General features: G+C 62.6%; 1 protein-coding gene across 2 annotated transcripts in view; it reads right to left on the bottom strand.

Annotated features, from left to right (window-relative positions):
- Positions 1–14,846, bottom strand: part of ACSBG1 (acyl-CoA synthetase bubblegum family member 1) — a 41,379-nt gene continuing 26,533 nt past the window's right edge. For both annotated transcript variants that reach the window (XM_059179771.1, XM_059179772.1), the window contains 12 exons: positions 13,978–14,198; positions 13,514–13,602; positions 13,124–13,244; positions 9,052–9,132; positions 8,820–8,969; positions 8,334–8,510; positions 7,511–7,692; positions 6,513–6,743; positions 5,813–6,030; positions 2,468–2,607; positions 1,820–2,066; positions 1–607 (listed from right to left, as the gene is read on the bottom strand). In XM_059179771.1, the coding sequence (XP_059035754.1) occupies positions 522–607; positions 1,820–2,066; positions 2,468–2,607; positions 5,813–6,030; positions 6,513–6,743; positions 7,511–7,692; positions 8,334–8,510; positions 8,820–8,969; positions 9,052–9,132; positions 13,124–13,244; positions 13,514–13,602; positions 13,978–14,198 (1,943 nt within the window). In that variant the 3' untranslated portion in view covers positions 1–521. The remainder of the gene's footprint in view (positions 608–1,819; positions 2,067–2,467; positions 2,608–5,812; positions 6,031–6,512; positions 6,744–7,510; positions 7,693–8,333; positions 8,511–8,819; positions 8,970–9,051; positions 9,133–13,123; positions 13,245–13,513; positions 13,603–13,977; positions 14,199–14,846) is intronic.

Genomic DNA, 14,846 nt, shown 5'->3' with positions numbered 1-14,846 from the left:
TTCTGTTAAACGGTTTAATACTCAAATCACACCCGTACAATCAGATAGGCGGCAGCGGTTTTATTAAGCATCAGATCAGCTGGCAAGTGTGAGGTGTCCTGGTGCTGACAGGCACAGAAGCGGCCGCGGTTCCAGAGCAGGTCAGCCCGGAGGTGAGTTCTAAGTACTGGCTCTCCGGCAGCGTGCGAAGGAGCTCCAGCCGTCCTCCCCACTGTCCTCGCCCTCCTCCCCAGCGCGAGCTCGCCACCTGCCTGCTACTTCCGGGGCGAGCGCTGAGCTCATGCGTCCCCTGGACAAAAAGCAATGCTTAAAATTAAAACTACCCACATGGGAAGCTTCTGGAGTCGTCAGCTGCTGCTGGCCCCGGACCTGGCAAACGTAGAGGCCCGTGTCGTGGCCAGACACGGCGACCTCACAGCCCTGCCAGGTGTCCGAGCGCCCAGACCGAAGGCGCCCGGAGCTCAGGCCGGCCCTCCGAAAGACCTGCCGTCTTCAGCGGAAGCTGGGAAGATGGCCCCTGATTACTTCTTTTGCTCTTGGTAAAAGGAGTCGATGATGTCTTTGTACTTGTCCAGAACCGTGAGCCGCTTCAGCTTCATCGTCGGACCTAAAGGAGCAAATGGAAAGAGGGAGTGAGGCCCGGATGCCGCGAAGCCTGGGAAGGTGTGTGTAAGGATCTGGGTGAGGCCAGCCCGCTGGGTGGTGCCCAGTGACCCAGCCCCTGCGGCTACACCCTCGTGCCCCCCTCCACTGCCCCAGCATTGTGCCCGCAGCCGAAGGGCCACCAGGCATCACGAAAGACCATGAGGTGCCGCCTTCCTTATCCTGCACCCACTTCTGGTCCTCCCCAAGCATTTTCTGTTCTCTCGGTGAATCAATGATGGAGACAAACAGACCCGCACAACTACGGTTTCTGTCCGGGGCTCTCGGCGAGCCACTGTGCCGGGAGCACACGGGCAGCCTCAGGACAAGGCTGCGGCCAACAGCCGCACGGGCGAGCAGGCAAGCGGCTGACGTCCTGACAAGCTGCCGGGGACCATGTACACGACCGCGCCGGACGCTGCACTCTGTTTGCCCGACGGGCGGGGGAGACTGGGAGCGCCACCTCCGCCGACCGTGGTCTTCCCAAATCCCTGTCCTTGCTCCTCTAAAGTACAGTCACAAGTGCGACGTAGCTTGGGGGCAGCTTAGAGGCTGAATGCACTCTGGGCTGTGACACCAGACACTTCAGAACCAAAGGCCTTTCCGGAGCTGGTCAGAGAGGACACCTGTGTCCCTCTGTTCGTGCTGGCCAGCCAGATGCGCTCCACGCTCTGAGGGCCTCTCAGCGTGCTGCTGCAGCCTCACGGGCCAGAGGCTGTCCTAGAAACCATCCCGCCTCCCCCGGCTGCGAACCACGTGCCACAGCCGAGAGTCACTTCTCTGTCCAGCCGGGGCTGTACTGCAGCTTCCCTGGTTTCGCGGACCAGGGTCCAGAAGGTCTTCCTTTACCTGTACATGAGCTGAGCCCCCAGAGCCAGGGCCTTGGGGTCTGCCTGCTGCTCCCACTGTGATTTCAGGGGAGAACGGCCCCCCAGTCAGAGCAAAGTTAAATGTTGTACATTTGAATTCATAGGCTCCAGCACACACTTAGTGCATGTGGCAGACTCCCACCGGGCGCGAGCCGGCACCGCGCGACCGTGTCCTCCCTCCAGGAGGAGGGACCGTCCGTGGCTCTCTGCTTGCCCTGGCTGCTTCCCGCCAGCCTGCTGTGGCCCCTGCCTGCCCACACAGCCCTCGCGATAGTGAGAACAGACAAGCAGGAAAAACAAAGCCCTACCCAGCTCTCCACCCGAAATGGAGAAGTCCCGCTGGAGAATGGCCCACTTCTGGATGCAGTAGGGTCGGGCGGCGGCCTTGCTATTGACCCTCTGGATCCCCTGCTCGATGGCCTGGTACACGGCCTCGTCCTTGGTGCTCACGATCTCAGACACAGTGGTGGCTTTGCTGCCCACCCGCTGGCAGAAGGCCACAGCTGGTTCCGTCAGGCTGTCCGTTGGCTCAGATGTGTCTGCGTCCAGCACGCACTGAAAAGCCAGAGGTCAGATCGGGCCCAAGCCTTGGCCCACAAGACCCAAGCCCCAGTCTCGGAGGGTGTGGGTCACCACGAGCTGTTCCAAAGAGCCCGTGGTGGCAGGATAGCCAGAAGGACCTCAGCCAGGAAAACCAGGGGCTTTTTCCCCGCTCAGCAGCCTGGGCTTGGAGCATCTGGTCAGGGAGAGCCAGGGGAGGAGCCTTGGGGAGCCAGGCTGAGCTGGACTATAATGGGTCATCACAGCACCTTGTGACCTCTTGTGTTGCCCGCCCCCACTGCAGGCAGCCACCGGGTTAGCCCAGAACAGTCTGAGACATAGATGTGTCCCGGCCGAGCATGGCTTCTGCCTGGACCAGACCCACACCCCCCGCAGAGCCAGCCCCTCCGACTTACCTTCAAGGTGAGCAGCATGGACAGGAACTTCCTCTGGTCCCCGATCAGCATGGCATTGCTGATGATGGGCAACTCCGTCTTCACAGCCTCCTCGATGGGCACAGGGGGCACATTCTCTCCGCCCGCTGTGATGATTAATTCTGGGGAGGCAGGGCCAGGCCCCCGGCATAGGCTTCAGTCCAGGTGACCCGGCTGCACCAGGACCCTAGCCTTGGCCCCAGCCTCTGGAGGCAGGAGCGCCTGGCAGCACTGGGGATACTCAGGGTCGGGGGGCAGTGCCACACCCTCAGAGGCTCCTCACACCTGCTGGGGGACACCCACTGGGAGATAAACCTGCCGGGGGGATACCTACTGAGGGACGGGGCAGTTCCTGGAGCAATGTCTGGTTGGGGCTCCCACTCTTTGGCTCATCGTCCAAGACTCTGCCTGCTCAGGCCTCACCCAGCACCCTGGACGTGCCGCTGTCACCCAACAATTGAGCTGCCGCTCCCTGGCAGGCACCCGGCACGCACCGTGGGCCAGGCACTGTGCTAAGTCCTACATGTGCAGTGGTTCACTGAACCCTCACAACCGGCCTAGAAAGCAGCTCATTTTATAGATGGGGAAACTGAGGCCTGGGGCGGTTAGGTGTCTTGTCCAAGGTCGAGTAGCCTCGGGAACACGGTACAGCCCGTTCCCAAGCTCCTGCCGTGAGCCTCTCCCCCCGCCTGCATCTTCCCAACAAGCCCTCCCGACTCCGTCTAACACCCCACGTGCTCTTCTCAGGGAGCCCTTGTCCCTCTGGGGGGGCCGCCCCCCCCCCAGAGCTGCAGTCCCAGCGTCCAGGCCTCGTCCACTGCCTCACTCACTCAGGCATCCGCCGCGGGCACGTGTGCGAGACCAGCGTTTGCACTTAGCGCTCTGGGCTCCTCCCTGGAGGGCGGTTAACGGCCAGGCCAGATGGTGGTAAGCGGACATTTGCTCAACACACCTGGCCAGTTTCTGCTGGATTAGCCCCCAGGTCTAGTTCAACAAGGAGGAGTTAGTCCCCTTGTGTGCAGGTCCCGTGCGGACACCTGGCGGCAGGGAGCTCCCAGGGTGGTGGGACAGCGAGGCTCGTGGCCCGGCTGCATGTTGAGTGTGAACTGGGTCTCGTGGGCAGAGGGCACACCTGTGCGTCTGGGGCGGCAGGGAGGCAACGGCGGGGCAGCGGGGCCCCTCCAGAGCCTGGCGAGGGGCTGCCCGGGTGGGTGCCGGCCGCTGAGCTGGGGCTCGGAGCTTCAGGACGCTGGCGAGCGGGGCGATAGAGGAGTGGTTCCCGAGGCTGGCCGGACAGGAGGCGTGCAGACCACGGTCTGTCGGCGGCGCAGGGGTGGGGCGGCGAGGGCACCGCAACCAGGCAGAGCCCAGCGGCCGTCAGCACCCCGGCCTTTCTCTTTCTGGGACTTTCTCTGGCCCCTCCCCCCACCTCCTACCACTGTCTTTCACCCGTTAGTGTGCAAAGAAGCCCTCAGCAGGCTGGGCACGGCAAGGAGCACCTTTCCAAAAATCCCCGCTCAGGGATCGAATGCTGGGAGCGTTCCCCCACGATCAGGAACGGTCCACGGACGGCCACTGTCCCCACGTCTACCCCCTGCTGCTCTGCCCGTCCTATCAGCGCAGGAGGCAAGAGAAACACCCAGAAGCAACGGAGAGGAAGGAACGAAACTGTCAGCATTTGAGACGATCGGGTGTTGTGCACAGAGAGCTGGAGAGACGTCTACGAGCCGCCAGCTTCCAACCGGCGCCCCCGGGGTCACATGACCCCAGCCCGTGGGACAAGGCCCCTCCGCTGGCAGCAAAGAAGTAGAAGCACATTTTAAATGATGCTCTGTACTGTAGCACCTCAAAAATAAGATACGCGGGAGCAGATCTAAGGAGAAATGTGCAGAAACCTCCACACCGCACAGTAGGAAACGCGGCTGGGCGACACAAAGCTGAAGGTTTGAAACCCAGGGACAGGCCGTGTCGCTTCCGCCCATCGGTGCCCACCTCAGGAGCTACAGGTACCTCTCCCTGGCTGTGACGCCTGTCTTTGCTCCTGGTGGTTTGACCACGTGGAGGTTTTTTTGTTTGTTTATACCGAAGTCAAAATCTTGTAGGGAACTGGCATGATTCCAGCCAAGGTCGTCTGAAACATGAAGACCGAGGCTGTGGGCCTCACTCAGCCAGATAACAGGCCGTACCACAAGATCCTCCGGTGCCAGGACAGGCGGATGAGCGGCTCCCACATGGCCCCCTGAGGTGAGCCCGCGAGCACGGTCTCCTCCGCACGGAGGCTGGGCCGTAGATGCTTATCTGCAGAAAAGCCGGCTGGACTCCAGCCTCTAACCATACTATTTTAAATATTTTATTTATTTACTGGACACAGAGAGAGAGCCAGAACAAGCAGGGGGAGCAGCAGAGGGAGAAGGAGAAGCTGAGCAGGGAGCCCGATGCGGGACTCGATCCCCGGACCCCGGAATCTTGACCTGAGCCCAAGGCAGACACCTCACCGACAGGGCTCCCCGCCGCCTGACCCCAGCACCCCTAACCATACTATTTTGAAAGGAGGGCCAACTCAGGTTGGATGTTTCTGGTTACCCTCCCCGTCAGCATGCTGGCCCTCAGCTGCTGTCACCGAGCAGGGCCCTAGGCGGCGCGCTCAGCCGGCGCGCTCAGCCGGAGCCCGGCAGGGCAGAACTGTGCCTCCAGGGATCTCACAGCCCTGGGCAGTGGGCTGGCAGCCAGGACGGTTTCAGCTCCTCCCAAGGCTCAAGCCAGGCCTGCCCAGACTCTGCCCAGAGGGCCGGCCCCCTGTGACACTCAGAGCCCAGCTGAATGGCACTCCTGCCTGCGAGATTTGCAGAGTTGTTCCCCCACTCACTGAGCTGGCTTCCCCTGGGAAGCAGGCAGAGATCTCCCCTCAGGGATGTGCTTGGGCTTACATCCCCTTGGGCAGTGAGCAAAACACTATTTCCGTGCAAGTCCCCAGCTGTCCCCCTTGCCAGGGCCACATCCCTCATGGGAAATTTCTCTGAAGTCTCCTGCTTTATTCTAAATTTTATATCCAATCTGTGTTCTCAATATCATACCCATTTTGCATGTAAAAATGCATGATATTTATGCCCCAGAATCTTCTGGAAAGACTTGCCTTGTTTCTCTAGGGAGTTGGAGCCCAGCCCCACCTAGCTGGGTGACCTTGGGCAAGTCCATTACCCTCTCTGGGTGTCCTCTTACGATGCTGTCAGCCCAAGTGCATGAGCTCCATACGGGCTCAGGACTCGGGGCACCCAGGCCGTGGCATGTCTCCCCCAAGCCTGCAGCCACGGCGTCGGCTGCGCTCACCTTTGAGCCGCCCCGTGATGTAGAGGAAGCCGTCCGCGTCCAGGCGTCCCATGTCGCCCGTGTGCAGCCAGCCGTCGTCATCAATGGCCTCCCGCGTCTTGTCCTCCATGTTGAGGTAGCCCATGAAGACGGTGCGGCCCCACAGACAGATCTCCCCGATGCCCTCGGCGTCCTCGTTCACCACCTTTGCCAGGCAGCCTGGCACCACCTTGCCGGAGCTGCGGGCGGCCGAGGGGGCTGGTCGGGCCTCAGTCTAGGGTCAGACTCTGCCAGGAGCATCTCTCCAACCTCTCCCTCTTAGCCTCCAGAGCTTTTGTATTTTTTCTTTTTTAATATTTTACTTATTTATTGGACAGACAGAGATCACAAGTAGGCAGAGAGGCAGGCAGAGAGAGAGAGAGGAGGAAGCAGGCTCCCTGCCGAGCGGAGAGCCCGATGCCCTGCCCTCCCCACTACTCCCCCCACAGTGGAGCAGGGACAGCCTGTGACAACACCCCACTCTACAGGAGGGAGGGGACGGAGCCAGAACCCGTGGTGGGGGATGGGGGGGAGCTTGCGACCTCAGGCCCCCGGGGACAGCATGGCCAAGACCACGCGCACGCCTGGTCCCAGGGGCCTGGCCCAGGATGGAAGTGATGGCTCAGGACAGCCACTCTGTGGTGGCCCCGGGGTCCAGCAAGGGAAGGAGGCTTATGGGTACCTGTAGAGCCGGTAGTTGTTGGGGCTGGACATGAAGTGGGGGCCCGAGGTCTCGCTGAGGCCGTAGCCTGCATACAAGCGGATGTTGAGGCCCAGGAAGAAGTGCTGCGTTTCGGCTGTCATGGGAGCCGCGCCGTAGAAGCTCTTCTGACACTTAGCAAAGCCCAGCGCCTGCCGGACCCTGCCGAGCACGAGGTAATCCGCCAGTCGGGCCGAGAAGGGCTTCAGGTCGCTGCGGGGAGTGGGGAGTGGTCGGCGGAGGAACACATGTGCTCACAGGGGCGAGGGGGGCATCGGGAGGCTGCTCGCTGGCCGTGAGCGGGCGCGCACGCCCGGGTGCTTGTGCCCCGTGTGCACCGCACCCCGAGCCTGGAGGTCAGCCCAGCTGGGCCGTCTGTGTGCGGAACCTTGTGGTCTGTTTGCACGGACACGCAGGGCCAATGGGCGTGATCCCCGCTGAAGCCCACAGACAAGTCGCCCATGTGTGTCCACTGTCCCTGTCTGTGCACACGAGGCCATGTTTGTGGACATGCGTGTGCTTCTCACGAGACCTGATGCCGGTTCACAGACTCACTAGTGATGGAAAATAACTCTGCTGGGGGTGGCCAGGGCAATGCCATGGACCGTCCCCAGGGCTGTGTGGGCGTGGGACAAGCAGTCAGATGGCCGTGGGGTCCCTTCGGGGCTGGAAAGGCTGGAAGAGGGCGCATCACCGTGCCCCGTTCCCTGGCCCCCTATGGAGTCTGGAAATCCCCCAGGAGACCGCAAGGAACCACTCCCAGGAGGTGAACGCCACCCAGAGGGCGGGAGGCCGTCCTGCCAGCCAGAACCTAGAGGTGGGGACCGTCTCCTGGACCGTCTGGGAAGAGGTCTCCGGCCCGGTGTGTGCTGGGGCCTCTGCACAGGGGTCCCCAGAACAAGCCCAGCCCAGCAGATCCCCGGGTGCCTGCTGGCCCTGTGCCCCCACCCTGCCGCCCCTCTTCCCCCGGCCTCCCGTACCTGCCCGGGCAGGTGAGGTTCTGCTCCAAGGCCACTGACATGGCCCAGAGCAGCATCTTGCGCCGGATGAAGCCAGACTGGGCCGCCGCCTCCTGGATCCGCTCCATGAACTTCTCCCACACCCGGGGCACCCCCATGTGCGACGTGGGCTCCACCTCCCGTAGCGTGTTCACCAGGCTCCCCTGTCCGGCACCAGGGAGGGAGGCCCGCCGGCTCAGTGCCAGGAGGCCCCCACACCAGCGTCAGGGGCGCACCCCCACAGCGTCCCCCGGGTGCCCACTCAGGTGCCCACGCACCCTTGCACATGCCATGTTCCGCGCAGTCTGCGGCTGCTGGGCGGCTGTCCCCACTGTTTGTGTGGCCCGATGCTTTAGCGCTGCTTGGTCCCCTGCCAGCCCTCTTTCCTCTCTAACCTGACCCCTCCCCCCATCAGTGACCGGTGCAGGATGGCCGAGGGGACCTTTGGGGCTGGAGGTGGGGGGGGGTGTCGGGCCGAGTGCCGGTCGGGGGCAGGGGGGTCCGGGAGAGCTCTCCTCCTACTTAAAATCAGTTTCCAAAGAACGAGGTAGCTGATGAGCCTGGGAAGCAGGGGGCCGTGCACCACAGCCTTCCTCTGAGGACGCCCTGTCCCTGATGGCACGTGGCCCCTTTCCTCCACATACCGGCATCAGCCCTTTGTTGCTGGGCCACATGGGCCATGCTGGCTGTGGCAGAGAGAGTTCTGGCTGATAAGTGTGCGGGGGATCCACTCGCTCCCACGCTCCCAGGTGCATACACGAGAGCGCATGTCCACAGACCCCTGCTCGGACTGAGGCAGACTGACCTTGAGGGCGTCAGGCTCGGCAAAGCAGACCTGGGCCCCCCACTGGATGCCCGTCCACAGGTCATAGATCTGGGCAGCGATGTGGCTGAGGGGCAGGTAGCTGACCACCACCTCCTGCTGGACTTCTGCTGGTCGGATGTCACCAGCCTGGCTGCCGTACCGTGCTGTCCACGTGATCTAGAGGACAAGTACATAGGCCCGGCAGGGTCCCACAGCCCGTCCTGGAAGTGCTCACCCTGGGGGGCTTGGGTGACCTCTTCAGGCACGCCCCAACTCTGGGCGTCTCTGCAGGGAGCTCCCAGGATAGGCCTCCCCTCCCCTCCCCATCGCCTTCCGTGGACTTGGTCTGGACCACAGACCAGGGGCGTCCCATGTGTCCTACCTCCCTCAGCTGAGGGGCCAAAGGAGCATCCCCAGGGGCTGTAAGGGCAGGTCCCGCGCCCAGGTCCACCTGCGGCCAAACCCACCCCGCTGGGACCCACGTACATTGTCCTGACTCAGCATCACGCCCTTGGGGCTGCCAGTGGTGCCGGAGGTGTAGACCAGTACGCAGCACTGGTTGGGCCGCTGGGTGGCGATGACCGCGTCCAGGGTCTCCTCGGGCAGCCCGTCCCCCAGCTGCAAGAGTTCGTCCATCTGCAGCAGGAGGGAGAGCGCGGGCGCCCAGTCAGTGGGGCGGCCAGACGGGCCCCACCCGCCCCCCGTGGCCCCCACGCACCGTGTACACGTTGGCCATCTTCTTCGGTGGCGCGTCTCTGTATATGACCGCGGCCCTCAGATGTGGCAGGTGTTTCCAGGTCTGGGTTGGCAGGAAAAATAATGGGGTTTCATTGAAAAAGAGAAGTTACCTGCTGAGAAAAGCCCCATGTCTGGGTGTTCTGCCTGATGGGCACTTTGGTCACTGGGTTCCTAGAGTCTGACCTGCAGCTCAGTGGGACACTCGCCCCTCTTGATGCAGAGCTGTCCCCTCATGAGAAAACCGAGCATCCCAGGGCCTGGTTGAGTGAAGTATGGCTTATCCCATGACAGAGAACTTTGTGAAAGACGGGGGGTGGGGGGGGAAGCGGAGGGGGAGGGGGGCCGAGAGAGGGATGGGGCGGGGGAGGGGGAGAGGTGCAGGGTGGCAGAGGGGAGAGAAGAGGGAGAGAGGACAGAGACGGGGAGGGGACGTGGGGACAGAGAGAGGGAGCGGGGAGGGAGAACAGAATTCGGTTGTCTTGCTGAGCGGAGGTGACAGAGCGCAGCGTTCAGGAAAGCCAAAGCCATGGTGGCTAGAGTCTGTGGGACTGGACGCTAGTGAGGAGAACCGAGGAAGAGAAAGTTCTAGAACTCTCTCATCAGATGTCCAGGGCTCCAGGGTCTTTGGCTGAGTCCCAGCATGCATGGCAGCCTCCGGGGCTAGAGGACAGAGCTCACAGGGGGTCAGAATTGTCTGTGTGTCTATCAGGCGGCACGCAGGGGCTCCCGGAGACGTTCAGGGGAGACCCGGAAAGGTCAGATCTGAGCGCTGGCACGAAACCTGGTAAACCTGCCCCGAATGGCCAAACCCAAGTCTCAAAGTTCAGAGACAGGGAAACAGGAAGGGCAGGGCCTGTGGGAGGACACCAAGACATCCAGCGCACATGGAATCAGAGTCTCAGGAAATATTTTTTAAAAATTGAAAAGCAGTCTGAGAAATTTCCACATTTGATTATAAATCTGCCAATATCAGACTCACAATGAACCCCAGGCAGGATGAGCACAAAGAAAAAAACACAGCAAGTCACAACAGAACGGGTTGCTAAACCTCAGTGATGAAGAGAAAAGCCTTAAAAGCAACCAGAGAGGAAAAAAGGAGCGTCCGTGTGCTGTTGGCCAGGTTGCCGGCTGGCGCAGCCGCTCTGGCAAACGGTATAGAGGGTCCGCGAGACGTCAGCTACAGAGCCACCCTCACAGAGAGCCCGGACGTCCACCGGCAGATGAACGGGCAAGAAGATGCGGTATATTGCAACGCGGTATTACTCAGCCGTCAAAAAAAAAAAAAAAAAGGAAATCCTGCCATTTGCAACGACAAGAAAGGGACAAACCCACAATAATACTGGGCGACTCGCTGCTCCGTTTCTCAGTCCTGGACGGACCGAGGAGGCAGGGGGTCAAGGAGACGGCCGCCTGCACATCGCGACGCCGCCCGCCGCAGAGACGTGGCACTCGGCCACCTCCCACCCAGCGGCTGCACGACGCCCCTCCCTTGGGACGTGCCGGGACATTCCGGCACAGGCCGCCTCCCGCCCAGCGCGAGTACCAGCAGGTGCCCCAGGTGGCAGAGAGCGCCAGCTGGGCAGGGAGAGAAAGTTCCGGAAACAGTCCGGCGGATGAATCAGAAAACCAGCTCTCACTTGCCGCCACTCACGAGGTACATATTCAGGCCACGACCGTCCTCGGAGAAAGGTTGATGCGGAACGTCCCTGTGCGCGGCGCCCCCCACCACATGCTGACGAAGCCCAGCTCCCTGCGAGGGTCCCCCCACCCCGCCATGCCCCCCACCCAGGCTGTGGGCATGGAATCCGCCTGTGGGGGACCAGGTTAGAGAACCAGGAGAGCAGCAGGGGTGGAAGCGGGCGGGTAAACCCCCACCGGCCACTGCTTAACAGGTGACCTCGCTCCCTGTCCCTGTCGTGCTTGAAGCACCTGCAGGTGTGCTCCCCTCCCCACAGGGTGCATCAGAGGACAGGAGGCCTGGGTGGGGCCTGAGGATTTGCGTTTCTGATGAGTTCCAGGTCAGCGCAGGGTCAGGCTGCCACAGTCCCTGAAAGGTGGGGCTTTGCTCTGGGTCAAAGACACTCCGGGACCATCCCCAGCAGCTGTGGGGCCATTAGGTCCTGATTCAAAGGAACCTACTGTTGAACAGCACTATTCTGCATGGTGACCTGCGGGGAGCATTTCCTCACTCTGGGCCTCAGCCTCTTCAGACACAAAACGGGGCCAGGAGGACAGCGCTGGACTTAAATCAAGGGTCTGTGCCAGGGCTGCAGACTCTAGGGGAGGGAGGCCTTCCTGCCCTCTGACTCTGGGGTGCCCGCATGGAAGCTGGGGAGAAGGCCCCACCTCGCTGGCTCTCGGGGAAACCTTAGAGGCTGAGGCCCTGGCAAAGCTGGCCTAGGGGCCCTGGGTCCGCTCCTGGCTGGGCGTGGGGCAGGGGGTCTTTCGCCTCAGAGAACTCTCGGGGCTCTGGAGCCCCCAAGGCCGAGGAAATCACTGAGTCCCGGGGTAGCCAGGTCGGCCCGTGAAGGGACATCCCTGCTGGTCACCACTCTCCAAGTACTTGCCTCCCTTCTGCTTCGTGAAGGGCCTGAGTGCTTGAGGTGGGGGCGGGGGTGTGAGGAGGGGCGCCCAGGACGGCTTGGGCTACATGCTGTGGCCCCAGCAGTCCGCACCCCTACCTCCTCCCCAGTCCCAGCAGGATGGAGACATTCCCGACAAGGTCCTGCAAACATATCCCAGAGGACCCCAGGGAGGTGAGCCCAACGGGAGGCAAATCTTTAATCTTCAAAGGAAGCAGGTCCAAAGTGCAGGGAGAAAGCGGGTTTTCAGAAGAATCCCAAACTGCAGGCACGGGGGAGCCTGGTTCCCCCACCCCCTCGCCGCCTGCCTCTCTGCCCACTTGTGATCTCTGTCAAATAAATAAACAAAATCTTTAAAAAAAAAAAAAAGCACTCACATAGGTTGAATTGTGTCCCCAAAAAAGATCTGTTGAACTCTTAAACTCCAGTCCCCTAGAATGTGCTCTTACGGGGCAATCCGGTCTCTACCAAGGGAACCAAGTTTCAGCGATTGACCCTGACTCTGTCCTCACCGAGAGGGATTTGGATGCAGAGAAGCAGACGGGGAGCTCGGGTCACCCGATGCCGGAGGGGAGGCAGAGATGACAGGCTGCCACGTCCCGAACACCAGCCTTCGCAAACTGAAGTGGGGGGCCCACGGCCTCACCGCGAGAGCGATTTCAAAACTCACTCTGATTTGGGGTCGCCTGCCAGCGAGTCCGGCTCAGGGGACGGGCGGCCACTGGGGCAGGCCCAGGATTCTGATGGGAGCCAATGGCCAAGCTGGCTTCTTTCTTTGGGCTTGAGGGGGGGACCTCCTCACTGGGGACGGAGGGAGACGCCTGCTCCAGTCTCTTCTCTGCACCTCCAGACCCACCGTCCCCGGGGCAGGGGCAGGTCAGGAGCCGGGGCTGGGCATCTCTAGAACCGAGTCCACTTGGGATGCAAGGAATCCCCGAGGGCCTCGCAGGTGGCGGAGCAGCGGGGTTCAGGGCTGTGCCTGGGCTGCCGCGCCCCGGCCATGGTCCACGTGGGCTGCAGCTGATCAGGGGGGGCTCTTAAGTGAGTCCCTGGCAGGGGCTGATGTCAAGCCCTTGCTCTGCCCCCACTGTCTTTAGAAGATCTGACAAGACCTGCGGCCGGCCCCATGCCCCGCACCGAGGGTCGGGGTTGAGTGTTCAAGATGCCCGGGCCCAGGGTCACTGTCACACAAGCTGAGGATCCTGGTGCCCCCAGGGGGCAGCGGGCCAGCTGGCGGCCCTCGCCTGAGGCTGTCACCCCATCCCGGGCTTCCTGATCCTCAGTGTTCCGAGTTGGGCAGTGGGTAAGTTCCCCTTGCCTGGCTTTGTTCTGTGTGCATCTGTGTGGCATGGGGTCGCCGCACAGAATGAGGGCGATCCCAGAAGGGAGATGGAAAAGTCCTTTTGTAGCCGGAGCTCCCTCAGGACGCCGGCCTCTGGCCCCCGTGCCCACCTCCCCTCCGCTCCAAACCTTCAGGATCTTTTCCAGCTGCTTCTGTGTGTCAACCACGATGATGTTGGCGCGGCTATCGTGGGCGATGTACTGGCAGGCCTCCGGGGAGCTGGTGGTGTAGATGCCGGTGACAATGCCGCTGCGGGGGACCCGGGGTTCACACGTGAGCCAGCGCCGACGGCCACGCCCCCCCCCCTGCAACCCTGCCCCAGGGAGGGGCCGCCCCCAGACAGACGGTGGGGGGCAGGGGAGTGGGGGGTCGAGGGGCATGCAGAGGCGTCCTCAGAGGGCCCCTGGGGGGGGATGGGGCCGGGAGGGCATGGGGAGCTCTGAGAAGAGAGATCCACCCTCTTTCCCCTCTGCCCTCCTCCGACCCACCGGACACCGCGCCCCACCCCAGCCACTCACCCGGCAAACACCGCCCCCACCGCGGAGAAGAACCACTCTGGGGAGTTGAAGCCCAGGATGGCCACGCTGTGCGCCTGCTGCAGGCCGAGCTGCGGGACCGAGGCAGACAGGCCGGGTCAGCGGGCACGGGAGGGGTCTCCCCTTCCCCAGCAGGCCGCCTTCCAGACCGCAGGGACCACCCTCCCAGCGCACGGACTGGGTGAATGCCGTGGGGCCCTTGCTGCCCCCACCCGGCACAGCAGGCTGCCCGGCCCGTCTTGGACGTGACCACGAAGGAAAACCAGTGGCTGAGCGGCTGGCCCGTGGGGAGGGCCCAGCACGTACCAGCGGGCCAGTACACGGGAGCGGTTTTACGGTTATTCTCCCGAAAGTCTCGCCAGGTTGGGGGTCAGGGAGGAGCCTACGGGGGTCCAGAGCCGAAAGCCGGGGCTGGGGAGGGAAGGCTGCGTCTCAAGGGCCCTCACCTTCAGGAAGCCCTTGGCGGCTTTTCGGGCCAGCTGGTAGTACTGGGAGTAGGAGATGTGCTCCCACGTGCCCTGGCGCTTGAAGCCCATAGCATGGAGGTCCCCATACTTGTCCAGGGCCTCGGAGAACATCCGATGCACGGTGTAGGGGGGCTGTGGGCAGGCAGGGTGGACGCGTGGGCGCACGCGCCCATCGGCCCGCGTGGTCCACAGCTTCTCCTCTGCAGGGGAGGGAAGACCACGGCTGGGATCATGCTGGCCTAGAGTCACCTCCCTACCCCGCCGGGGCCCTGGTCCTCCCAGGGGCAGAGCCCCCAGGCTGCCGGTCCCAATGGTGCCTCCGGGGCTGAGTGGTGGCAGACAAGCAAGGGACTGGGGTAGTTGGGAGGCTGCCTGGAGGAGGAGGTCTGATGGTTCTGAGGATGGGCCAGGCTTAGGGAGGCAGCAAGGACGTGGAGGCCATGCAAACGCGGAGAGTATAGGCCTTTTCCTGTCTTCTTGCCAGCGAACCTGTCCCCCGAGGCTGGGTGGTCAGCGGCGTTCGGGCCACCTCAGGAGAGGGGCCCATCAGACCTCCCAGTGCCCCAGACTTCCTACCCTTCCTCTGCCTCCTGAACACTGCGGACAGACCCAGCTGGACAGAAGGTCAAAGCAGCAGAAAGTGCAGCCCTCCTGAGGGGGAGGCCGGAGACCGGAGGCTCCGATGGCCCGAGAAGTGGCCCCACCGTGGGGACCGACTTCAGGCCTTCTCTCCGGACACCAGGCGCCGTGCCGACTCCCTCCAGTGGGCGGCCAGTCTGCTCCACAGGGCTTGAGCCCTCGGTTTACAGACGGAGCCAGGCAGTTCCGGGAGGCCCAGGCATTTCCCC

This window comes from Mustela lutreola, chromosome 7 (genome assembly GCF_030435805.1).
Source record: "Mustela lutreola isolate mMusLut2 chromosome 7, mMusLut2.pri, whole genome shotgun sequence".
NCBI classification, from domain to species: Eukaryota; Metazoa; Chordata; class Mammalia; order Carnivora; family Mustelidae; genus Mustela; species Mustela lutreola.
Note: the sequence above shows the minus strand (reverse complement) of the source record. Positions and strands in the feature narration are given on the sequence as shown.